Source organism: Neophocaena asiaeorientalis, unplaced genomic scaffold, assembly GCF_003031525.2.
Source record: "Neophocaena asiaeorientalis asiaeorientalis breed wild unplaced genomic scaffold, Neophocaena_asiaeorientalis_V1.1 scaffold37, whole genome shotgun sequence".
Lineage (NCBI taxonomy): Eukaryota > Metazoa > Chordata > Mammalia > Artiodactyla > Phocoenidae > Neophocaena > Neophocaena asiaeorientalis.
This window is the reverse complement of record NW_020174269.1, coordinates 599,487-626,113: the sequence shown is the minus strand read 5'-3', so window position 1 is coordinate 626,113 and position 26,627 is coordinate 599,487. Positions and strand designations below refer to the sequence as shown.

General features: G+C 39.7%; 1 protein-coding gene across 1 annotated transcript in view; it reads left to right on the top strand.

Annotated features, from left to right (window-relative positions):
• ARSB (arylsulfatase B) overlaps window positions 1-26,627 on the top strand; it is a 179,511-nt gene that overhangs the window by 85,487 nt on the left and 67,397 nt on the right. The window contains exons 6-7 of the mRNA XM_024755709.1: window positions 3,197-3,440; window positions 24,869-24,939. Of these exons, the coding sequence (XP_024611477.1) occupies window positions 3,197-3,440; window positions 24,869-24,939 (315 nt within the window). The remainder of the gene's footprint in view (window positions 1-3,196; window positions 3,441-24,868; window positions 24,940-26,627) is intronic.

Sequence of the window (26,627 nt, the reverse complement as noted above, 5' to 3'; positions counted from 1 at the left end):
TATATGTCCATGCCACTCTCACTTTGTCACAGCTTACCCTTCCCCATCCCGATATCCTCAAGTCCATTCTCTAGTAGGTCTGTGTCTTTATTCCTGTTTTACCCCTAAGTTCTTCATGACATTTTTTTTCTTAAATTCCATATATATGTGTTAGTATATGGTATTTGTCTCTCTCTTTTTGACTTATTTCACTCTGTATGACAGACTCTAGGTCTTCATTGTCTTTTTGAACTTTATGTCAGACTTAAGTGAACGATATTGGAAGCCCCCTTCTCTACCTTGTTTCAAATGAGCTGATTTTATTCTTGGTTACTCTGATCAATTTTATGTCCAACTCCTTGAAATACCTGGGCAAATGCACTAGAACCAATGGACAGCAAGCACCCTATTTCTCAAAGGCCTAAGTCTGTGGATTTTTGCTGGTAAGTGGAGACCATCAGCCAGTGCCGCCTGGCCAGGTCCCTGGCAAAGCTGAATTGTCCTCTTCATGCAGTGGATTCTGCAGTTGGCTTTGTGACTGGGGAGCCCAAGAGAATGAGTTGCAGGTGTGTCAATTAACAGTCCTTTCTCCCTGGAGTGCTCTCAAAAAAATGATGGCGGAAGCCACATCGATAACAGACGATAGAATCGCTTATCATTGCTAATGGGAAAAACATCACAGAAGCTAATGCAAAAACAGTCACACGCACTGCATCGGCACCTCCCAAATAAGATGTGGAAACACCTTCCAGCTCCTACGGTAGCAGCCGTGGCCAAATTCTCGTTACAGCCCAGAGTATTTTCCTTCCTGAGTCATACGTCAAGGGCCTGAGATCAGATTCCAGACCCACCCCACGCTTCTCCCCATCACCTCCACTCTTGTTTCTACCATCTTCATCATCCACCATTTTTGTACTGAGCACTAACAAATAGGTGGAACTGAAAGAGGCATTATCTAATATTTCAAAGGAGTGTAATCTATCAAAAATGGAGACAACAGGCATCTTCTGCAAGCCCTGAGCCAGTATCATTTATAGCAATCCAGACAGCACAGGGAAATGATCGTGCTGTCTTAGCCATTCTTGGCTTCACAGGTAGAGTGTAAACACTTCTTTCCAGTGTATTTTTGTATCACATGAACAGCACCTTCTTTTAAGTTTTGATACAGTGGTTATTGGTGACTGATACTCAGTGGAGTGCGAGGAATTCCCTTTGTCTAAAGATGGTGCCCCCTGTTTTGAGCGTGCAGGTCTGCACATGTGAAATAGAATGTGTATTTAATAAACTGGCTTGGGTGACCATTTGCTTTGTCAAGAAGAGATGTGAGGTTTAAGAAAAGGTTCTTGTCTGATAGCAAATGATGAGATTGATTGTCACCCACCTGTGTTGAAGAACTGTTACCTTCCTCTAATGTAGCTCAAGACCCTTCCTTCTCCCCCTCACAAGGCACAGAGAAGAACTGAAGACCTGGTGTGCTAAGGGCTTGATCAGAAGCCTCCTTGACAGTAGAGCCTTGAATTTCTTACCCACCAGCATCAGAGGCTCCTCGTAAGGGAATTATCATCACCTTGAGATAGCTCTCCTGCTGTATCACGGGAAGAGTGTAAACTTAGCTGAGATTGACCATGCTTATGTTTTTCATAGAGAAGTAAAGTTTTATATAGATATAAAACTCACTCTATACCAGGGACCTCAGGAGCAGGGCACTCTGGGGGCAGGAGGAGCCTGGGAGTCACACAGACATTGTTTGAATCCTAGCTTTGCCACTTATTAGTTGTTTGGCATTTTCAAGTCTCTCATGACAAAATAGTTATAATACTAGACTATTTGTATTGTTACAAATATTAGCTACCATTTATTGAGAACTTAGATTGTGCCAGGTCCCCAGCCCCAAACCATTATTATAGATGATGTCACTTAATTCTCACCATAATACATGAATGAGGTAGGAATTATTATCTCCACATTAAAGATGAGAAACTGAGGCAGTGTATTGCCCTGGGTCACACACCTAGTGAGTGGCTGGCATCATGCTTTAATTCCAGGTCTGTCAGACTCCAGAGTCTGTGATAACGTGAAATTCAAAGGGTGCCTGGTGCAGAGTGGGTGCTTAACAAATCCTGGTTCTTTTTCCTTCCATGAGCATCCTTTGGCTTTGATAGAGCTTGATTTCTGTGTTAGATTTCTTTACGCATTATGTTCTATAGAGCACATCTGTCATACTGCCCTCCTGTGGTTCATTTGGATAACAGTGGCTTTTAGAAAACATTTAATCAGAGTGTAATGCACATGCAAATAAGTGATATTTAAAACATATCTCTAAAGTCACCTGAGTGTATGAGTACTTTTGGAGATAATATGATTCTACAACCTCAGTATGTAAGAAATATGACTTTTTACTTTCTACAGTCCAACTTAATTTCTAACTCTGAGCCCCACCCCGCTGGTAAGATACTGAAGTCACTTTTGTATCTTCTCTGGCTTCCCCAATGTCCTCCATTCCCTTGGCTGTCTTGGGAGAGAAACCTTCTCTTCCCTGGCATACAGTATACGATGAAGCTTTGTCCTGCCATCCTGTCAAGAAGGGAGGAATTTTTCTTGCAATTATTTTTTCCATCCGACTGTTCTGTGTACAGAGACATTTAACCCACTGGGGAAGTCTTCAACTTTCACTCTTAAGAGTTCAGATCACCAGGGAGTCAAATGTTAATTCTGTTACCAGTTTAAATGTTAGAAAAATTTTCCAGGAAGAAAATAAAAAGGTTCGCTATCCCCACTAATTAGGAGCCTTAGGTTCCTAAGTGAAACTTATTCAGAGGTGTCTTTTCATGTACGGGGAGGGGCTCCACCTACCTGGGTTCATTCTCCTGTGTTACACAAAGTTGCATGCATGCATTTGAATCCTAGTCATTGCTCAGAACAGGGCTCTATCCCAAGCAGTTCCCCTCAGGGGCCTTCCTTGTTTTTCAGTGGCCCTCTCCATGGAGGATTTAAAGGTCTAGTGTCAGACGTGTGCCGTGCTGAGCCCTGGTTATGTCTGTGGGATGGAGGGTTGTGTTAGGTGGGAGGAGGGTAGCTGCTATGGGAGAGGGGAAAGAGGAATCTTCTTTCTTAGTTCCTAAGCACCATTTAATAATAACATGCATCCAAGTCTTCTGTTCTTAAATATATCTAATAGTTAGCCTTGTCCTCATGCCATGACCTAATTGTGTTTCAGATAACGGTGGGCAGACATTGGCAGGGGGCAATAACTGGCCCCTTCGAGGAAGAAAGTGGAGCCTGTGGGAAGGAGGCGTGCGAGGGGTGGGCTTTGTGGCCGGCCCCTTGCTGAAACGGAGGGGCGTGAAGAACCGGGAGCTCATCCACATTTCCGACTGGCTGCCGACCCTGGTGAAGCTGGCGGGGGGCAGCACAGAGGGCACCAAGCCTCTGGATGGCTTCGATGTGTGGAAAACCATCAGGTACCTGCCCACCTGTCTCTTCTCCCTCCCAGGACAGAAGCTCTAAGAACAGCTTGACTTGATTGAGAAGGATCGCTCTTGCATGAATACGATAGTTCAGCTTGCAAATAGATGATTGAAAAAGAAGAACTGCCTTTAGAAATACTGTAATTATATATGTATATATTTTTAAGTTCTGGATTTGAGATTGGGGGGCCTGTGTTTTCTATGAGGAGCAAGATAGTCCTCTGTGGCTCACCCTCCATGAGAGGTCTTTAAAGTGGAAGCTGTGCTAAGAAGTAGGATAGGGTATTGTTTGCTTTCTGCAGAGGGTCAGGGGACCTGCCCTGTTGCCTGCTAGGAGAATGGAGGACCAAGCAGGGGGAACAGCTGGAATTTGAGTGGGGAAGCAGCTGTATACCCTTATTACACAATAAGTACCTAATGAGCACCTACTATGTACCAAGCTCTGTTCTAGGTGTGGAGGAACTAGGAATGAACAAGACAGGCTCCATCCTGGCTCTCACAGAGCTTATATTCTAGCTGGGGAGTCAGGGGGGTGGGTAGGAAGAAACAAGTAAACCCATAAATAAGTAGATGACGTCCCATAATGATCTGCACTAGGAAGGCAGTAAAACAGTGTGTTGTGATACCGAGAGCTGGCAGATGGGAAGGAGGTACACAATCTGGGGAGCAGAAGGCAGACTCAGCTTTGGAAATGGTGGCAGGGCCTTCCTGTTTAGCCACCACCATGCCGAACAACGGTCCCCAAAATGGGGAGGTGTACACACCTGCAAGGGTGCAGGAAGAAAACTTGAGAACTTGTATTTGTAGTTAATTTTATCTCATCTTTTTTTTTTTTTTTTTTTTTTTTTTTTTGTTCGCGGGCCTCCCCCTGTTTGTGCTCAGCGGCCATGGCTCACGGGCCCAGCCGCTCCACGGCATGTGGGATCTTCCCGGACCGGGGCACGAACCCGCGTCCCCTGCATCAGCAGGCAGACTCTCAATCACTGCGCCACCAGGGAAGCCCATCTTTTTTAAGTATATATTTTATAAGGTATATAATGTATTAGTAGATTAGTACATATATCCAACTGATAAACAAATATAAATGTACATATACTGGAGGTATTGTTTCTACTGATGGAGTGACAATGTCTAGTGTAATAGTTTTAAACCTCTGTTGGGTGTTACAGCAAGGGGTAGTGGCTGATTGACTGGTCCCCTAGTGACCAGGGGAAAATGACCTCCTCTGTTTACAGTTTGGATTTTCCCCTTAGATATAAGTGAAGTTAAATAATTGAACTAGAGAATGGCCATTTTTATTTATTTATTATTTTTCTCTTGCTTTTTTGTTCAGAAAGCTTTTTTCTCAGCTTGAAACCTGCTAAACATTTATATTTTCTTCTAAGTGTTGTGGTTTGATTTTCTTCCGTGTAATTCTTGAACTGTTGTGAAATGATATTTTGTTACATGAGGTCAATATCTAAATCAGAGGAATGGGGTTTTTCTCAGATTTTTGAATCACAGAGCTCCTTGAGACTCTGAAAGCTTTGAGGTTACCAAAAAAAGTACCTAAGCATATGTACAATAATTTAGATAGAATTTATTTTTATGATGTTAGATATTGATTACACATTCTTTTCTATGTACACATAGAAAAATATGACATTCTTTGAAAACCTCTGCCTCTCACTCATTTTTAATGCAAAAATTAATCCCTACTTTATGATAAAAAGGAAATAAAAATTTCCAAGCAAAGCAAAACTTGAACTTCAGCTTATCGCCAACTTCCACCATGAAGGCTGTTGAAGTTTGACTTACAGAAGCAGGAGAAAGTTTTGAGTGTTTTGATATGATAACATATGTGTCAGGCTTGCCATCCAATCAGTTTTGAGTTTTTTTTTTGTTTCCTTTTGGGGGCAAAAAAAGAAGCACACTTGGCTTATTGTGGCTTATAAAAGCACACATGAGCAAATGGAGCTATCGTGGCATACTTGGCCAAATGAGGGTAGGCTTGAGTTGAGAAGCAGTTGGATTTATTTTGAATAATTTCCTCTGTTCCCAGATTCACTGAGGTTCTGATCTTTGGCAAAGTGCAAGTCATTGATGTTCATCTATATCACCAATTTTGGACTATAAACCCACACTTGAATCTTAAAATTATCTTTGTCAGAAGTAATGTTTAGGAGTTTGGCACATACTTGCTTCTGCCTGCCGAGGAATTGGAAGAAGTTTTGCCACCCTTAATTCCAGATTGCAGAAGGTCTTTCCTCAGTGTCAGGGGCATGCTGAACTCCTAGTGACCCATCTTGAATAGAACAGGAGCTCTGCATCCTTCAGCAGCAGACATAATGTTGACTGCAGGGCTGTAACTAGAATATTACAACCAAAACTATTGTCCAAGTACGTGAAACCATGAGAGGGTGGCTTTCCTTTTCTATTTGAAAAAAGTAAAATTTCTGCCCAATGTCTCATCAAGCATTTCAAGACTTTCCTCTGGAAATTCAGCAAATTTCTGTTTAGTAAGTGAAGAACTGCTCTCATTCTGCTCCATTTTCCTGATAAAAGATCCTGAAAGCAATGATTCAGCCCCCACTGTCCCGATGAAGTTGATGCTTCTCACAACACTAGGCAAGCGTTCATTCAGTACCAGCGGCAGAGCATTTGGCACCCATGCAGGCCGATGCAGAAAGCAACCAGTCACATTGACGTCAGGAGCTTCTCTTCCAAAGCAGTAAAAACAAATGGACAGCCAAATGTCAGAGATTCTCAGTCAATGCCCAGAGTTCTCGACCTTTTTTTCAGTAAGATATTTACTTGGAAATACCATTTTCAAGATGATAGTAGTTTCTGAACATTTCAAAAAGTCTCATGAAATAGGAATGCCAGTAATGGCAGTAACAGAGTCGGCTATGCTGAGAGCATCTGTTTCACTAGTTGCGTAGTTATCAATTCCTCTTAGGTCTGCTCCAAAATATTAAATTTTAGAAGAAATAGCCATTCTGGAGTGGGTGACGTTCTTTGCAATCTGAGTTCCTTGACTGCTTCAGTTTTTCATCTGTTCGAAGCCATAGAACATGTTTGTCAATTCTAGGGAACATCGCTTCTCCAAGTTCTTTCTGATTCTGTATGGTTTCTCTGCTTTTCAACTTCATAAGCAGCCTATAGGTTGTTTCAAGACACTTCGAAGGATTTTTAAACTTACTTTATATTTCATTAAATTTATATAACCAAAGCAGAACCGCTAATCATAATGGTAGGAATGTTTTTCCTTTCTAATCAACGGGAAACTCTTCTAGATGTTATAACATCACAGTGGGGACTTCCCTGGTGGCCCAGTGGTTAAAAATCCACCTGCCAATGCAGGGCATACAGGTTCGAGCCCTGGTCCGGGAAGATCCCACATGCCGCGGAGCAACTAAACCAATGCACCACAACTACTGAGCCTGCACTCTAGAGCCCGCGAGCCACAACTACTGAGTTTGTGTGCTACAACTACTGAAGCTCACGTGCCTAGAGCCCATGCTTCACAAAAAGTGAAACCACCACAATGAGAAGCCCACGCACTGCAACAAAGAGTAGCCCCCGCTTGCCACAACTAAAGAAAGCCCGGGTACAGCAACGAAGACCCAACACAGCCAAAAATTAATTAATTAATTTAAAAAAAATGACAGTGGTGACAATCGAATATTACCTGATGATGTGAAATATCTTAAAAACTTAGTATGAAACTATAAAGACTTTCCCCACCTATGGTTTCAGTTTCAAGAGGAATTTTGAAGGGAAGATAAGTCACTTTTCACCCCATTTTCACAAATACCATGAAACCCAATGAAGTATAATTCTTTCTCTTTTTTGCGGTACGCGGGCCTCTCACTGTTGTGGCCTCTCCCGTTGCGGAGGACAGGCTCCGGACACGCAGGCTCAGCGGCCATGGCTCATGGGCCCAGCCACTCCACGGCATGTGGGATCTTCCCAGACCGGGACACGAACCCTTGTTCCCTGTATCGGCAGGCAGACTCTCAACCACTGTGCCAGTAGGGAAGCCCTGAAGTATAATTCTTAATGAGCCAAAGTTTAAGAACCTCTGAACTAAAATGATGCTTTATTTCAAATATTACCAAGATAGCCCAGACTGATTTTTGAGTAATTATTATTGAATAATAATTTAATTATTAGTATTATTAAATATTTCCTTTTTCACTGATTTTTAGTACCACTTTATGTTCTAAGTTCTTATTAGCGCTATGATCTGTCTTGGTGCCATCTATTTTAGTCCACTGGCTTAGCTGTTCTTGTGTTAGCACCTCACTGTTGTAATCTGTAATCTGTTGTAAACATACCTTTTAGAGTATATTTAAATACCTGGCAGAAATAGCTATTCACCCTCCATTGTATTTCCTTTACGAAATTTTCTTGACAAGTCCCACTTTTTAATTTTTTCTGATGAACTCTGGGATTATTTCATTAAAAGAAAAGCTTCTTAAAAATTAAATGAGATTAACCATGAAAATTAATTTGGGAAGAATGGAGATATTTAGTCTTCTCACCTGGACACTTGAAGTTGCCCTCTGCTTGCTGATGTTCTTTTCGTTGTTGTTGTTTTTTCTTTCTTAATTATTTTTTCTCTACATATTTCATTTTGGATAGATTCTGTCAGTATGCCTTCAAGATTAATTTTTTTCTCAATTCCTCATGTTCTATTAATTCCATCCAGTATATTTTTCTTTTTTAATCTACGTTTAAATGTGATAAAATACACATAACAAATTTTACTATCTTAGCCATTTTAAGTGTCCAGTTCAGTAGTGTTAAGTGTATTCACATTGTTGTATAACTCATCTCCAGAAACTTTTATATCTTGCAGAACTAAAACTCTATATTTATTAAACAACAGCTCTCTACTTCCCCCTCCCCCCAGCCCTTGACAACCACCCTTCTACGTTCTGTCCCTATAAATTTGAGTACTGCAGATACCTCATACAAGTGAAATCCTACAGTATTTGTCTTTTTATGACTGGCGTATTTCATTTACCATAGTATCCTCAAGGTTCATTCATGTAGCACGTATCAGAATTTCCTTCCTTTTTTAAGGCTGATTAATATTCCATTTATGTGTATACCACATTTTGTTTATCCATTCATCCATTGTTGGACAGTTGTGTTGTTTCCACCTTTGACTATTGTGAATAATATGCTGCTCTGAACATAGGTGTACAAAACTCTCTTTGAGACCCTGCTTTCTATTCTTTGAGTTATATACCTAGAAGTGGAATTGCTGCATCATTGTATGGTAATTCTATTTCTAATTTTTTGAAGAACTACTGTACTGTTTTGCATAGTGGCTGTACCGTTTTATATTCTCACCAACAATGTGTGAGAGTTCCAGTTTCTCTTTATCCTCACCAGCACTGATTCTTTCCTTCCCTTTAAAAAAAAATTGATAGTAGCCATTCTAATGGATGTGAAGTGATACCTCATTGTGGTTTTGATTTGCATTTCCCTTGTATTTAGTGATGTTGAGCATCTTTTCATGTGTTCGCAGGCCATTTGTGTACCTTCTTTGGAGAAATATCTACTTGAGTCCTTCATCCATATCAATGGAACAGGATAGAAAGCCCAGAGATAAACCCATGCACAAATGGTCACCTTATCTTTGATAAAGGAGGCAGGAATGTACAGTGGAGAAAGGACAGCCTCTTCAATCAGTGGTGCTGGGAAAGCTGGACAGCTACATGTAAAAGAATGAGATTAGATCACTCTGTAACACCATACACAAAAATAAGCTCAAAATGGATTAAAGACCTAAATGTAAGGCCAGACACTATCAAACTCTTAGAGGGAAACATAGGCAGAACACTCTATGACATAAACTACAGTTTTATTTTTAGTTCTATTGTTTCTACTTTGTCAGAGCATATAATATATAATGCTGTTCTTCTATCCTTGTCCACAAGTTTGTTTTTGTCAGATCTATAATAATATATTCTGTGCTAACCACTTGTCCATTTCTAAAGTGTTCTCAATTATCTCTCAGTTGGAGGAATTCATTCTTTAATAGACTTCTCAGGATTCTTTGGATTTTTGCCCGTATATTAAAACCATTCCTACAATTTTGATAATAGCAAATCAGTTCAACTGATATAAAATCCTTGTCTCATACTTTCCCTTCCTTGAGTTTCTAGAAAATGTTACACCACTGTATACTTGTTTTGTATGTTGCTGTTGATAAATTTAATGTTACCCTGATCTTCTTTCTTTTTTTTGTACATTTATTTACTTTATTTATTTATTTTTGGCTGCGTTGGGTCTTCATTGCTGCACGCAGGCTTTCTGTAGTTGCGGTGAGCGGGGGCTAATCTTCGTTGCACTGTGTGGGCTTCTCATTGCGGTGGCTTCTTTTGTTGCGGAACACGGGCTCTAGGTGCCTGGGCTTCAGTAGTTGTGGCATGTGGGCTCAGTAGTTGTGGCTCGCAGGCTCTAGAGTGCAGGCTCAGTAGTTGTGGCACACAGGCTTAGTTGCTCCCCGGCATGTGGGATCTTCCCAGACCAGGTTTCTGGAGGTCTGAAAGATTTTTATTATCACTATTATTATTTAAAATCTAAGACTTTTTTACTAGATATGTCTCAAAAGTGACCAAACTGGGTCAGGTTCCCAGATGCGCAGTAGGGTACACTCAGGCCTTTTATTTCAGAGTTTATTTTAATTATAGATTTAAATTGACATTCTATTGTGTTTCTTTTTCAGGGACTCCAATTACAGATATTATTAAACCTTGTTTGCATATCTTTTGCTTCTTTCAGTTCCTTTCTGATCATTTTTACTTCTTATTTTCCCCTATTTTGAATTGATTAGCTTTTCTCTTTTCATTTTCATTCGCTATATGCTTTCATATACTTTTAGTTATATATAATGGCCCTTCATTTCTGAGATTTTGTTTTTTCTTTCAGTTTCTTCCCCTAGTTTGGTGTCTGAGTTTTTAAATGTTTAATTCATGGTAACTTTTTTTAATATCAGCATTTGTTGATTTAGTTATATTTAATTCATGTTGAAATATTATGTAAATGTTTTCTTCTGCTTTGTGACTTTTTTTCCATATGGGAGAATATTTTCATTTGTCAAAATTTTGAATTCTCATTTGCTACTTTTAAACATTTCTATGGTAAATTTGTTTAGATGCTGAGCTCTTTTTGTCGTGTTTATGTATGTTAGCTTTTCCTGGACTCACAATAGCAGGTAATCTGCGGGGGCGGGATTTGGATAGTTTAATTTATTTCTTAGTTCAAGAGCCCCTTCTTATGTTGCTGCAGTGAAGTACAGTTTCTTTAGTAAATGCTGCCACTTTCTTTCTGGTCCACGTTCTTATGATTCTATGATAGATACTATGTCATTATGGGAGGACCATGATCTTTTGCCTCTGCCTCCTTTCCCTTTACCATCCATCATCCAGAAGACACCTGTTCTTCAACTGCCTCTCTCAGAATTGGCACCTGCCCGGGACTGCCACTCTGATCCTGCACATTTTCCAAGCCACTTCCTTATGACTCCCCGGTAGCCAGTCATCCAGTCCACCAGGTACCAGATCTTTGGTCACTCAGGGTGGGGCCCTCTTTCTGGGTTTATTTAATCAGGTATGATCTAAGTCCCTTCCCCTCTTGTACCCTGCACCCTTTTTGGCATGATCCCAGCCTGACTCTTCCCTAGGGTGGGCACTGGCACTGACCCTTCAGGTCTTAGATGGTTATTTCCTCATGTCCATCCAGGTTTAAATATGTTCTCTCTCGTGCTTATGTTGTAGGCTTGGGTGTTGGGTGACTTTACTTTCTTTCCTTTTCAGTACATTTTTTAAGGGAAGCGGGTGGAGAGATTCAAATGTAGATGGCCACCATTATTCTATGGAAATCTGGAAATTCACATGTTCTTCAGCTTTTGCTCCAGTGTAAGAAAAACAGCACTAGAAACTGGAGATGGAGCATTATAAAAATGGCTTATGAAATAAAGATGGTATGGAACACCAACCAGTAGCCCTGCATTCAAAGTCTATTTGTGTAGTCACTGCAGTCAAGTAGATATACATATATATATATATTTTTAAGTTAAAGCAAAATGTTTCCTACTGTATAGCACAGGGAATTATACACAATATTTTGTAATAACCTGAACTGGAATACATATATATGACTGAATCACTGTGCTGTATACCTGAAACTAACATGATATTGTAAATCAACTATACTTCAATTTAAAAATAAGGGAAAAAACTGTTTAAGGAATGATGTTATTTTTTTGATTCCCTACTTTACCCTTGTTGACAAAAGAGCTTCTACACTATGTCCATAGTTATGTAGTGCTCTGAGGGTGGTTTCAGACATTTTCTGCCTGGCTGCATCACATTCTCGAATGTGACACATCTGTCTAGTTTCTTCTGTTTCCTCCCAGGTTGGTCTGGTGTTTGTTGTCTGGAGGGACATAGAGAAGGAAGAAACTGGCAGTGAGAGAGGAAAGGCGTGATGGGCTACCTCTGGAAGATAGCTAAGAGGAGATCACTGCCCACTTTTGGTTTAGTGCGGCTCCTGAGTTCTATAGCTAGAGGTGGACAAAGTGAATCCATCTTTTTCGATTTTCTTTCGGACTGAGTTTTGATTCTTATGTTAGAATCCAAGAATATGTAGTTAATCTCTTCAGCATTGACATTAGTGAAAATCCCCTCAAGGCTTTGGCATCTAGTCTTCTCTTTAGTTTCCAACACTGTTGCCAGTTTTCATCTTTTTGTAATTCTTCACAGATATTATAATGGAAATTGGAAAAAAGGCACATTAGGTTCTGCTGATTTGCCCTGATACTAACCCAGAAGTTCTACCAATTATTTTTCAGTAATGAATAGGAAAAGATTGTAATAAGGGCATGATTCAGTTATTAATAATATTACATATTTCTCAAGCAGCCTACTTTAAACATTTAATGATTCCTTAATAAAAATTTACATGAAAAATTTCTCTCCTCATATAAAACTCTTACATCAGATCAATTTACGTTACGTATTTCCTCACCAAATTTAGTCAAAAGTTTATAATTTCCATGGCTAAACACTTTATTCATGGTAATGTTTGCATGTTAAAATGGCTTTTGCAGGAGCATGGAATTCACACAAACCCAATGTCACCTTCACCGACATAACAAAGAAAATAAGTCCTGTGGGGAATTTCACTAGTGTAATGGTTGAAAATGTGAAGTCTGTGGTTAGATCTGGTTCAAATCCTGCCTCTTCCCTTTATTACTTGTATGATCTTGGGAAAGTTACTTTACAACTCTTAAGTATCAGTTTCCTCATGCGTAGAGTGTAACATTAGTGTTGCCCACCTCATAGGCACTTGTGTGAAGATGTACTGAAAGAATATGTATGAGACACTTAGCACAGTGCCTGGAACATAGTAGCAACTCAGTAGCGTGAGGGGGAGATGATAAGGATGATGATGATGATGCTTACAAAAGGTAAACAGGGTGGATGTTACTCTGTGGGTGTTTCTTGAATGTTTTAGTCAGTAACTTTTTTTTTTTCAAAATTTCATCTCAGGAAATATTGCCATGGCTACTTCTGTTTCTAAAAATTTGATACTGCCTTCCAGGGCGTGTCTTTTTTTTATGACAGATGGTCAGCAGCTAGTGGTAAAAGAAGTGCAGAGTATCATAGTACTTCATTTATTTATGGGAAACGTTTTACTGCCCCACCCTTCAACTAGTTGGAAAATGAAAGTCAAAAACTGGAAACTCTATTTATAAATGGACAGTGCTGTGATCTCAGTGTCTGAAACTGTAGACTTTTAGAAAATATTTGTAGCATATTGGAAACTAGTTACTGATCAGTGCATCCTTGCCCCCTTTTTTTAAAAAAAACTAACCCAGAAAATGTGAAATTTGGGTAAATTAAAATTGAATACTGAAATGGCATCAGAGACAATTAACTATGTATCATTTTATGTAAGTCTTTAAGAGAAGAGGATGGAGGAAAATGATTAACTCTTTTGTTAATAGAGGCATTTGAAGTGAATAGAGATATTTGTTAATTCAGCCTTAAAAATAAGCTGAACGGGGACTTCCCTGGTAGCGCAGTGGTTAAGAATCCGCCTGCCAATGCAGGGGACACGGGTTCAAGCCCTTGTCCAGGAAGATCCCACATGGCGTGGAGCAACCAAGCCTGTGCACCACAACTACTGAGCCTGCGCTCTAGAGCCTGTGAGCCACAACTACTGAGGCTGCATGCCGCAACTACTGAAGCCCGTGCGCCTACAGCCCATGCTCTGCAACAAAGAGAAGCCACCACGATGAGAAGCCCGCACACTGCAACCAAGAGTAGCCCCCACTCGCTGCAACTAGAGAAAACCCATGCGCAGCAACGAAGACCCAATGTAGCCAAAAATAAATAATTAAAAAAAAAAAATAAGCTGAACGAATGGAAACATCATACATTTAAAAGGTTACTGAGGCCATGTCTGCATTTGGCCAAGGAGGCAGTTTAGTGTAGTGGTTAGGAGTGGGGAATTCAGGACTTTGCCTGAGTTCCAAACCCAATTCTGTCACCTGCTCAAACAGGTTATCTTGGAAGTCACTCAACTGCTCTATGCCAAGGTGTGTCTACGTCATAATGTTGAGGATTAAGTGAGATAGTACATGCAAAACATTTGAAATGGTGTGTGGTACATAATAAATGCTCTCTAAATTCTAGCTACTATTATTCTAACTAGCTTGGCCAAAACAAACACTCTCCCCCCGCCCCTTATTACTCCAGTTTGGTTGTTATGAACGTGCATGAGACAAGCCCATTTCACTGGCTTAGAGATAGGTCTCTGCATTAAGTGGTCAATATGAACATCTTACAGTTCTTTTTTGTTGCATAATTCTTACCACCACGGTTCTTACTGCCATGACCATTAATGTATGCCAGGGCGGGTAGTGAACATTGCAGGAAGGAAGGGTCTCTGAACAGTCCCCTAGGTGCCTACGTTAACGAAGCTGATTAGAGGGCTCTGCGTCATTCCTATCAGCCAGGAGCCCAGACTTTTGCCCTAATAAAAACACCCATTACCTTTCCATAATAAAACCAGGGCATTTCATGAACTTGTGTGATTACTGAAAAATCATTTTCCATGAACATCATCAGTCATTATTTAGATATTGACATTTTGCAAGTGGAATCAACTGTCTAATGAAGAGAATATTGCTCATACAGCTAAACTATACCATATGCTTAATCCAAAAAATAGGGGAAATTCATAGATAACAGATTGCAATGTATCTTTTTTATGTGCAGTTCGTGAGTGGACTGTGTGACTTGGCTGTATTTGGCACTGATACTTTTCTAAAATGAGACCCTCACATGGAAGAGAATATCGTAATACATCTTGGAAATTAAAGTTATAGCTACACCAGTGTATTTCATAAGGGGAACTCTTGCCAGCAAGAGGGATGGATAGGAATATTAATGTTTCATTTTATCTACATATTATTCTTGTATCTGTATCTAGGTTATAGTCTTGTATCCGTGATTATATTCTTTCCATGTTTACAGAGTCAGGATCCGAGTTTTGCAACAAAAGGTGTTGTCTTTAAGCTATTAGCTTATTTAGCACTTAGTATATAGCCCAAGCACTTTATATACGTTTCCCCATTTAATTCTCATAACAACACTGTATGTAGGTGTTTTTTATCCACCTTCTGCTAGAGAGAAAAACAAGGCTCAAGTTTCTATAACCTTGTGGAGTTGAGATGCAGACCCTGAAAGGTTATGCTCTTAAAGATAGCGCAGGGCCGCATGTGAGAGAGTGAGGCCTTTGGAATTGGTGGGAAAAACGACCATAAATTGTTGAAGCAGTTGACATTGTCCACTTTCTAGTGCTTCAGTTGTGTAGAAAGGAAACTTTGGAACAGTATGATATACAAAAGAATCATGAAATGCCACAATAATTGTAGCATTACCTGTAAATACATAGATACATATAGAAGATAAAAGTTAGCACACTATAATATAGCAATAATCAATCCCGTGAACATTGTATGAGCTTCATGAGGCCACTATTCTACAAGATTGTGATGATCACAAAGTTGATATTGCTGAAAAGTGTTATGAATATAGAAAACACACTTTTTTTCCCTCTAGCTCACTTTGGTACACACACCTTTGAGGAAGAAATTGGATCACCTGCTAAAAGTTCGTGTTCAAGGTACTTATACAGGGACATATAAAGAAAGTGAATGTAGGAAGTTGTCAATAGATTTCTTAAGGTATTTTCTGGCGCACTGACTTCCTTTCAAGAGGGAGTCATTATCGTTGTATGTGGACTCATTACATAAGCACCCGAAAAGCTTAGCACCCATCTTTTGCTCTACAGAAAAAAAAATCAAGAATTTAGAACATACAATCAAATATGGTGACCTTCTATAACAAGGCTTGAAATTAGCAATCCTCATCCCACGCAGTGTGTTAGAGTCAGCTGCATTTGTGTGTGTGTATGTTTGTTATTGAAGTACAGTTGCTGTACGGTATTATATAAGTTACAAGTGTATACTATAGTGATTCACGATTTTTAAAGGTTATACTCCATTTATGGTCATTATAAAATATTGGCTATATATTGTTGTACAATATATCCTTATAGCGTATTTTATACATAATAGTTTGTACCTCTTAATCCCCTACCCCTATATTGCCCCTCCCCGCTTCCCTCTCCCCACTGGTAGCTGCTAATTTGTTCTCTGTATCTGTCAGTCCACTCCTTTTTTGTTATATTCACTAGTTTGTTGTGTTTTTTTTATTTTTTAATTGAAGTATAATTGATTTACAATGTTGTGTTAGTTTCTGGTGTACAGCAAAGTGATTCAGTTATATATCTATCTATAGATAGATAGATAGATTTTCTTTTTTAGATTATTTTCCATTATAGGTTATTACAAGATATTGCATGTAGTTCCCTGTGCTATACAGTAGGACCTTATTACTTATCTATTTTCTATATAGTAGTTTGTATCTGATAATCCGAAACTCCTAATGGATCCTTTCCTACATATTTCCCCTTTGGTAACCATAAATTTGTTTTCTACAAATGTCTGTGAGCCTGTTTCTGTTTTGTATATAGATTCATTGATATAATTTTTTAGATTCCACAAATAAGTGATATGAGATATTTGTCTTTCTCTGTCTTACTTCACTTAGTATGATAATCTCTAGGTCCATCCATGTTGCTGCAAATGGCATTATCTTTTTTATGGCTGAGTAATATTCTATTGTGAAATATATATATATATATATATATATGTGCATATATGCCACATTATATAAATATGATATGTATACTACATCTTCTTTACCCATTCATCCATCAGTGGACATTTAGGTTGCTTCCATGTCTTGGCTATTGTAAATAGTGCTGCTATGAACATTGGACTGCTATCTTTTCGAATCAGAGTTTTCATCTTTTCAGTATATATGCCCAAGAGTGGGATTGCTGGATCATATGGCAACTCTGTTTTTAGTTTTGTAAGGAACCTCCGTACTGTTTTCCATAGTGGCTGCACCAATTTACATTCTAACCAACAGTGTAGGAGGGTTCCCTTTTCTCCACACCCTCTCCAGCATTTATTATTTGAGACTTTTTAATGATGGCCATTCTGACCAGTGTGATGTGATGCCTCATTGCAGTTTTGATGTGTATTTCTCTGATAACTAGCAAAGTTGAGCATCTTCAATATGCCTGTCAGCCATTTGTATGTCTTCTGTGGAGAAATGTCTATTTAGGTCTTGTGCCATTTTTTGATTGGGTTGTTTGGTTTTTTGTTATTGAATTATATATTGAGTTTGTATATTTTGGAAATTAAGCCCTTGTTGGTTGCATCATTTGCAAATAGTTTCTCCCATAATGTAGGTTGTCTTTTCATTTTGCTGATGGTTTCCTTTGCTGTGCAAATGCTTATAAGTTTGATTAAGTCCCGTTTGTTTCTTTTTGTGTTTATTTTTATTGCCTTGGGAGATTGACCTAAGAAAACATTGGTACTATTTATGTCAGAAAATGTTTTGCCTATATTCTCTTCTAGGAGTTTTATGGTGTCATGTCTTATATTTAAACCTTTAAGCCATTTTGAGTTTATTTTTGTCTGTGATGTGAGGGAGTGTTCTAACTTCATTGATTTACATGCAGCCGTCCAGCTTTCCCAACACCGCTTGCTGAAGTGTTGCATTTTTTAAGATTCCATATAGAAGTGATATCATACAGTGTTTGTCTTTCTCTGTCTGACTCTTTTCACTTAGCATAATACCCTCCAAGTCCATCCATGTTGTTGCAAATGGCAAAATGTCGTTCTTTTTTAGGGCTGAATAGTATTCCATTACATATATACACACCACATCTTCTTTATCCATTCATCTGTTGGTGGTTACTTGCTGCTGTCAACATTGGGTGTATGTATCTTTTTGAATTAGTATTTTTTTGTATATATATCCAGGAATGGAATTGCTGGGTCGTATGGTACTTCTATTTTTAGTTTTTTGAGAAACCTCCATACTGTTTTCCACAGTGGCTGCACCAATTTACATTCCCACCAAAAGTGTATGAGGGTTCCCTTTTCTTCACATCCTCACCAACATTCGTTATTTGTGTTCTTTTCGATGATAGCCATTCTGACAGGTGTGAAGTGTTATCTCATTGTGGTTTTGATTTACATTTCCTTGATGATTAGTGATGTTGAGTATCTTTTAATGTGCTTGTTGGCCATCTGCATTTCCTCTTTGGACAAATGTCTATTCAGTTCTTCTGCCCATTTTTAAATCCGGAGAATCAGCTGCATTTTTTTTTAAATTTATTTTTATTTATTGTTTTTGGCTACATTGGGTCTTCGTTGCTGTGCGCAGGCTTCCCATTGCGGTGGCTTCTCTTGTTGCGGAGCCTGGACTCTAGGCGCACGGGCTTCAGTAGTTGTGGCTTGAGGGCTCTAGAGCACAGACTCAGTAGTTATGGCACACGGGCTTAGGTGCTCCAAGGCATGTGGGATCTTCCCGGACCAGGGCTCGAACCCGTGTCCCCTGCATCGGCAGGCCGACTCCCAACCACTGCGCCACCAGGGAAGCCCTCAGCTGCATTTTTGACAAGGATGCCAAGATAGTTCAATTGGGAAGAAGAATCTTTTCAGTAAATGTTACTGAGATAACTAGATATTCACATGCAAAAGAATGCAATTGGATTCCTGCCTCACAGAATACACAAAAATTAACTTAAAATGGATCATAGACGTAAATGTAAGAGCTAAAAGCATAGCAATCTTAGAAGAAAGCATAAGGGTAAATCTCTGTGACTTTGCATTAGGCAGGTATTTCTTAGATAAAATACCAAAAGCAGCAAAAGAAAAAATAGTTAAGCTGTACTAAACCAAAATTTTAAACTTTTTTTCTGCAATTGATACTATTAAGAAAGCAAAACACAACCCACAGAATCAGAGAAAATATTAACAAATCATGTATCTGATACAGGATTTGCATGCAGAATATATTAAGAATTCTTGCAACTCAATCATAAAAAGACAAATAGCCCACTTTTAAAATGAGCAAAGGATCTGAATAGACATTCCTCCAAAGAAGTTATACACATGGTCAATATGCACATGAAAAGGAAAATGTAAATCAAAACCACAATGAGATACCACTTTGTATCAGCTAGGATGGCTATAATAAAAAAGATAGACATCCGTAAGGGTCACTAATAAGAGGATGTGGGGAAATGGGAATACTCATACATAGCTGGTTGGAGTGTAAAATTAGCAGGTCCTTAAAAGTTTAAATATAAAGTTACCATAATCATATGGTAACTCCTAGGTATATACCCAAGAGAAATGAAAACAAATGTCCATACAAAAACTTATATATAAATATTCATAATAGCCAAAAACTGTAGAAACAACTCAAATGTCCATCAAATGAGTAGATAAAGAAAATGTGATACATCCATACAATAACATATTATTCAGCCATATAAAGGAATTAAGTATTGATACATGCTATAAAATAGATACACCTTGAAAACATTATGAATTGTATAGTTTGTAAGTTATATTTCAGTGAAGCTAATTTGACAAAAATCAGCTTTGGTACTTTTATAAATCTTTATGCCTAGGCTGAACGTAGATCAATGAGATCACTCTCTTATGGTTCGGAGCACAGGCTCCGGACGCGCAGGCTCAGCGGCCGTGGCTCACGGGCCTAGCCACTCCGCAGCACGTGGGATCTTCCCAGACCGGGGCACAAACCCGTGTCCCTTGCATCGGCAGGTGGACTCTCAACCACTGCGCCACCAGGGAAGTCCAGCATCAGTATTTTTTAAAGCTCCCCAGGTGATGGCATTGTGTAGCCAAGGTTGAGAATCATTGCTCTAAAATTAGCTCTAATCTAAATGAGTTTCTGATTTAGGAAACTCCAGAAGAGTTCAGATCCGAGGTAAGAAGACTCTAGATTTCCCCATCTTGCTACTCAAAGTGTGGTCTTCAGACCAGCAACATCAGTATCACTTGGGAACCTGTTAAAAATGTAGATTCCTGGGCCCCCCTCACCCTCCGGGCTCTGTAAATCAGAATCCACGGTTTAATGAGATCCCCAAGTGATCTATATTTTGAGAAGCACTGCTCCAGGTCAGTGGTTCTCAATCTTGGCTGAATGTTGAAATCATCTGGGAGTTCAAAAAAAATATTGATGCCTGGGTTCCACCCCCAGTGATGCTTCTGGTGTGAGGTACAGCATCTGTATTTTAGAATTTCCTCAGGTGATTCTAATGTGAGACAAAGAGAGAATAACTGATGTAAACATACTGTTTGGGGGACATTTAATGGTGAAAAGAAGAAAAGATAGTTAAAAATAAAAGGTATGGGCTTCCCTGGTGGCGCAGTGGTTGAGAGTCCACCTGCCAATGCGGGGGACACAGGTTCGTGCCCCGGTCCAGGAAGATCCCACATGCCGCAGAGCAGCTGGGCCCGTGAGCCATAGCCGCTGAGCCTGCGCATCCGGAGCCTGTGCTCCACAACGGGAGAGGCCACAACAGTGAGAGGCCCGTGTACCGCAAAAATAAATAAATAAATAAAATAAAATAAAATTTATTTATTTAGTTTTTGACATAAAGGTAGAGGAACATGCATAAGCAAGTGGAAATTATTGATGACAAAAATTTGCAGAGGTGTGGGGAAGGAACGGGAGTACAGCAACAGTAGGGAAGGTTTGCCCTAAAAAGGTACAAGAAAAGAAAAAAAATGATCAAGCATTTTCCCCTCCAGGTACAGAAGTGTGATCTTTTATATGATTATTAGAGACTACTCAAATTTAAGTAGCCAATGGTTTGTGAGTTCTTTTTTTTTTTTAAGGACATTTTATTTATTTGTTTGTTTATTTATGGCTGTGTAGGGTCTTCATTGCTGCACACGGGCTTTCTCTAGCTGTGGCGAGCGGGAGCTAATCTTTGTTGCAGTGCACAGACTTCTCATTGCGGTGGCTTCTCTTGTGGAGCACGGGCAGGCAGGCTTCAGTAGTTGCAGCACATGTGCTCAGTAGTTGAGCATGCAGGCTCAGTAGTTGTGGCACACAGGCTTAGTTGCTTCGCTTCATGTGGGATCTTCCCGGACCAGGGCTCGAACCCATGTCCCCTGCATTGACAGGCAGATTCTCAACCACTGTGCCACCAGGGAAGCCCCTGTGAGTTCTTAAGGGAAGACTGTTTTTAAACTGCACTGGAAAATATGTGGCTACTTACTGAACTTACCTTTCTTTTAATATATATATAAAAAAAGAGTGTTTATTAATCCAGTGGTAGATATTCCTTCCCAATAACCAGGGTACCAGTGTCCCAGTATCGGTGTCCAGTTTCTCAATTCTGGGGATATTGAATTCCTACAGATGGTGGGAGCTGAGCTGAGTCGGAGGTGTTCTTCCTGGGTGTGTCATTTGGACCTGAAGGATTCCCCTCACCAACAATGGGCCTCACCTTGTAATGACCAGTGCCTCTCTACCCGTAACTGGTCTTTGCAGAATCACTTTAAATACTCTAAAGTATTCCCTAGGCAAAGTTATGAAGCTTTGCAGAGCGGGTCTTTGCGATCTCTCATTTCATCCCGCACCCTCCCCATCCCTCCCACCAGCCTTATTCTGCACATGTTCTTCTCCAGGTGACTTGGGTCCACTTCTCTGTTCCAGCATCACTATACTATGCCCTTGTCTCCACTGAAATTCGCCACGTGGAGTTGATATGTGTAGTGTGTGTGCGCGTTTAAGTGCTTTAGTGAGTCTCTGCTAACTTGGTGCGTAACTATTAAAGGAAACCCACAGTCTCTTCTCCCTTCTTTCCTTCTCCCTCTTCTTCTTCCTCCTCATCTCCCTTTTCTCCCTCCCTCCTTTCTCCCTAACATCTCCCTCTCTTTCCTCTTATTCCCTCCATCTCAGGCACTGAGGCTCTGAACCCTTTACCAAAATGAAAAGAAGTGACTTAAGTGGTGAGACATGAGAACTCAGTGACCCTAAAACCATTATTGTTTTTGCTCAAGGCAAGCCTGATCTTAAACATACAGGGAAATTTCTACACTCCTGAGAGGGAAATTACATGATCAGTTATTATCAGTACGAGATAGCACATACGTGGGGTAGCATGCAATTAAATTCCAAAAATCAACTAATGCATTTAAATACTGCAGAACTACCTTGTAGTTCTGGATAGTTTTCCTGTCTTTAAACTCCCAAACTCTGTAAAATATCTGAGTTTTCTCTTTGTTATACTTTTTAATGTCTTTATGGAAGCATAGAAATTTTCACAAGTTCTGTACTTTAAAAAAGCTTAAAAATTTCCTGATTACAGTAATAATGCATGCTAGTTGTATAAAGCACTGTAGAAAATAAAAGTCTTTGTAGTTCACCCCACCCATCCCCCTATCCCAGCTAACAGTTTGGTGTATATTTTTCCATATTTCCATTATTACCATCTTTCCTTCCCATGTATGTATGCCTCTTTTTAAAAAAATTCACCTGGAAATATTTCTAAAATCCATCACTTTCCAAAGGACTAGTTCCAGGGAATTGGTACATGACCTTGTCTAGGGATTTTAATAACTTTTAACATTTTGATGGGGAGTAACCCAAGATTTATGATACTTTATTCAGTTCCCTTAAATGTACATTTGGTTTTCTTGATTTATTTAATAACTTGGAGTCCCTAGGGTATTTGGTTATTGTTTTAATCACTTGTCTTCTGTTATATTTCCTTGGCATATATCTCCAACCACATCCTTGTCAAAACATTCTGATTCGTACATTTTAAAAAGTAGCATCACAGCATACTTAGGAAGGTTGGTTGGCTTTTGTTCTTTTCATCATGCTTTGTATCATGATGATTCTGCCTGTGATGATTTTTCCCAGCAAATAATTCATCCCTGGGATTACTCACAACGCTTTAGTGTTCAAAATTCATCTCATTTGATTAAGTTCCCTTATTTTGCAATATCTGTGGCTCTTCTGAATAATGAAAAAATGAAATAAATGAATAATATACAGATAAACTTCCTTTAAAAGTTATTAGAAAAATATGTTTTATTTAACCGTGCCTAATACTTTGGGGGTATTCCAGTGAGCTCTGCTTTTAAAGATGAGAAATTTTGGGGTTCCTCCTTCTTTCTTGCCTTTTTTTGGATTGAATGAATTTTGTTTTGTTCTTCCGTGGTCCAGAAAAGTCCTATCTTTGTTTTTAAGTTACCTTAAAATTTTAACATGCAAATTTTACTTAGCTAAATCTAAATTTAATGAACAGCCTTACCCTCTTCCAAACAATACAAAGACTTTAAAATGCTTTCATTCTGATTTCCCCTCCTGACTTACTTGCTATTTTTATCATCCAGATTTTAGCTCTGTTTGCTTGTTTTTAACCCCACAAATTAGACACCATCATCATCATTCTGTTAAGATTTTCTCACATTCACCATTTTCTTTGCTCATCATCCCTACTTGCATTCAGAGCTTCCAGGATCAAACCCTAGTTCCTGTCATTTTGGACTGGTTGACAGTCTCATGGTATACAGGTAGTTAGTTAAATGCCTCAGGAAGAAAATGAGGAATCCAGGGAAATATTGCCCCCCCCACCCACATAGTGCTGCCCCCAGGCCTAGAGGCATCCCTGCATATTTCCCTCTCACTGTCTAGTTAGTGGGTTTTATGGAATAGAGAGGAAAAAGGAAATCTTTTAGAATTCTAAAGTTAAACATATTCACTTTAAAGGACTGTCACTTATTCTGAGATTGTATTCATCCTACCTTTTGTTGCTATTAAAATTACCTTTATTTTATGGTAATGGTAGTTGAAAGTTTTTTGGTTTTGTTTTTAATTCATGAATTTTGTTTTTAACATTTCCTTACTTGGCAAATACAACGCTGCCAATCACAATCCAGAGTTTTTGAAAATTTATGGGTCCTTGAAATCCCAAGCCACTGCCGTAGACAACTAGCTGTGCGTTTGGGGTGTGGACATTGAACCACCCGAAAACATGTCCTCTTATTTTCAGGGGCCTTATTGGTTATTCCTATGTGGACAAATCCTATGGTGTTAACGGTACTTTGCAACCTTTTATTGGATTATCAAGTGATCCAACGACTGAAATGATATCTAACAACTTCTTCCATAAGGTTGAGTCTATACTAGCAAAATGACATGGGTGCCTCATGCACACCCGGCATACATCTCGTGGTGTTCATGCTCCCAATTTTTAAAAAACACCCACTACCCATTGTTCGACCAGTAACTTACTATGGGCCTTTCTCATTTGTAACATGAGGGCATTGGACTAACTGATCTCCAAGTTCTTTTCAACAGTAATGTAGGTTGTGATTGTATTTGCGCATACAATTTTTTAAAATCTTAAAGACGTATAACTATCTCACATGTAGTTGTATCACATACAAGTTTCCACGTTGTAAATTTAGACGTGGAAGACATTCGTTTTTCTCGTGCAGGCTAATATTTAAAGGGCACGTTGCATCTGTGATATGGGCGCTGCCATCTCGGCAGATGCTCTTTCTTCATTTCCCTGTGAGTGTTCAGCATGACGTCTACACTGGATGACTTGAGTTCTCATTTCACGGCTGTAACGAACGGTCATGTTTAAGTACAGCCAGATCATTTATTGCAAAGGGTCACAGGACTCATCTTTTAATTGTCACGTGCTTGACCTTAAAGCTGTTATGTAAACATTCAGTCATTGTGACAATATAGACCAGTGATGACTACTTGAAGATGCGCGGCCACACGTTTTGGAGGCCTCTGAATTCGTGACCAAGTTGTTAACTGGCAGGTTTGTTATTTCCTGTAAATATGAGGAAAGGAAGTATTAAAATCACTGATACCCATTTGAGAGAGGAAATTAACATTTTCTGAAAAATTCTTTTCTAGTGAAGGAAGCCCGTCCCCCAGAATGGAGCTGCTGCACAATATCGATCCAGACTTTGTAGACGTCTCGCCGTGTGAGTACCTTGTTTATTGCTACTAATTTAAATACTGTTGGCTCACAAAGGCAGTTTTATTACCTAATGTCTCTCTAGCCTAATTCTCTTGCTCCACTTGAGTTTGCTATAAAGGTAAACAGTTCTCCATGGCACCTGTTGTACCAGTCTCACTGTGGCTTCGGTGCCACAAAGGGTGAGTGCTGCTGAATGGCTTATATGACCTTCTAAGCCATTTCCCTCTCCATGACTCAGTTTTCCCGTCTATGAAAGGAGAACCCATGGGATCTCTGAGCCTCCTTCTAACTGTAAAGGTCATGCTGTTGTTGCCCTGTTCTTACCTGAGAGTGTCAGAGCCTCCTTCTAGAAAACTCAAAGTCAAATGAGCCACCGCATCATCTGAGCAGGCTGGTCAGGTGCTGCCCAGACCTGCTGGGTCTCATAAACCCATGATTTCCCTGGCAAGGCTGCAATTTAGCTTGATTCTGCCTACTGCCTAAATTAACCCATAGGGAACCCTATTAATTCCTGCAGGGAAAGAGGCCATGTGGCGCTTTCACATCCCCACGGGTTGTAATAGTCCTATATAAATACGATGCTAGTGGCCCTGATGCCCCTACTTCATGAGTTTGGGCCTGGAAAACCTTAACTATTAGGCCCTTTGCCCAGGTTCCATCATAAGGCCTCATCGAGAGACTGTCTGCAGAAAACAGTGCTCTTATACTCCCTTCATTCACTTGAGTGCTCACATCTCCTTTTAGACATACTGCTACCCCATCATTCAGGCTCTCCTTACTCTTTTATCCTCTCCAATCTGTGTTACAACCTGCCTTAAGATTCCCCCTTCTGGAGAATGACCCCCAGTAATTCTGAGTGTGTCTTCGGGCATCTGAGGTCCAGCTCACCTCGCCAGCCTCACTCCAGGCCCTCCTTGCCGTCTTCTTGCCCTACGAGCCACTTGCCATTTCCAAGCATGCAGATCGTCATACTTAGGTCTTGAACATACTTTCCCCTATGCCTGAAACACCTCCACAATTTTTCCTCATCCCTTAAAACTCAGCGCAAATGTCCCACCTCTGTGAATGCTTTCCAGAAGCCCTGGAAGAAGCAGTACTCCTTCCTCTGTGCACCCCTTCGTACGTATCTCTGTATAGTGTTCACCAAATTCTCCTGTATGTGCCTGCATTTCCCACTAAGCCGAGAGCTCCGGATATCAGGGTCTATGTCATATTTATCTTTACATCCTCATAAGTTAACACAAACACCCGGCACTTGGTAGGTACTCAGTGATGATTACTTAATGACTGAATGGACAGTTGGAGGAGAGTTGAAATGGAATAAAGACCACCTAGAATCACTAGACCTGGAAAGGAAAGTGCCCTGAGATAGGTGGGAATGGCTGCAGGATGGAGAAATTTCTATTTTTATTGGAGTAAACAGACGTCAGTGAGAGAGGCAAGGGTAGTAATATGTCCGATACGGTAGCCACGAGCCCTGTGTGACTACTTAGCACTTGAAATATGGCTAATTGTGGATCAAGATGTGCTCTGAGTATGCGCACATCCGATTTTGAAGACTGAGTATGAAAAATATAAAACATATATACATTTATTACTTGTTGAAGTGGCGATACTTTGCATATATTGAGTTTAAATATATTGATCCCAATTTCATCTGTTTCCTTTTCCTTTTTTAATGTGCTTCATAGA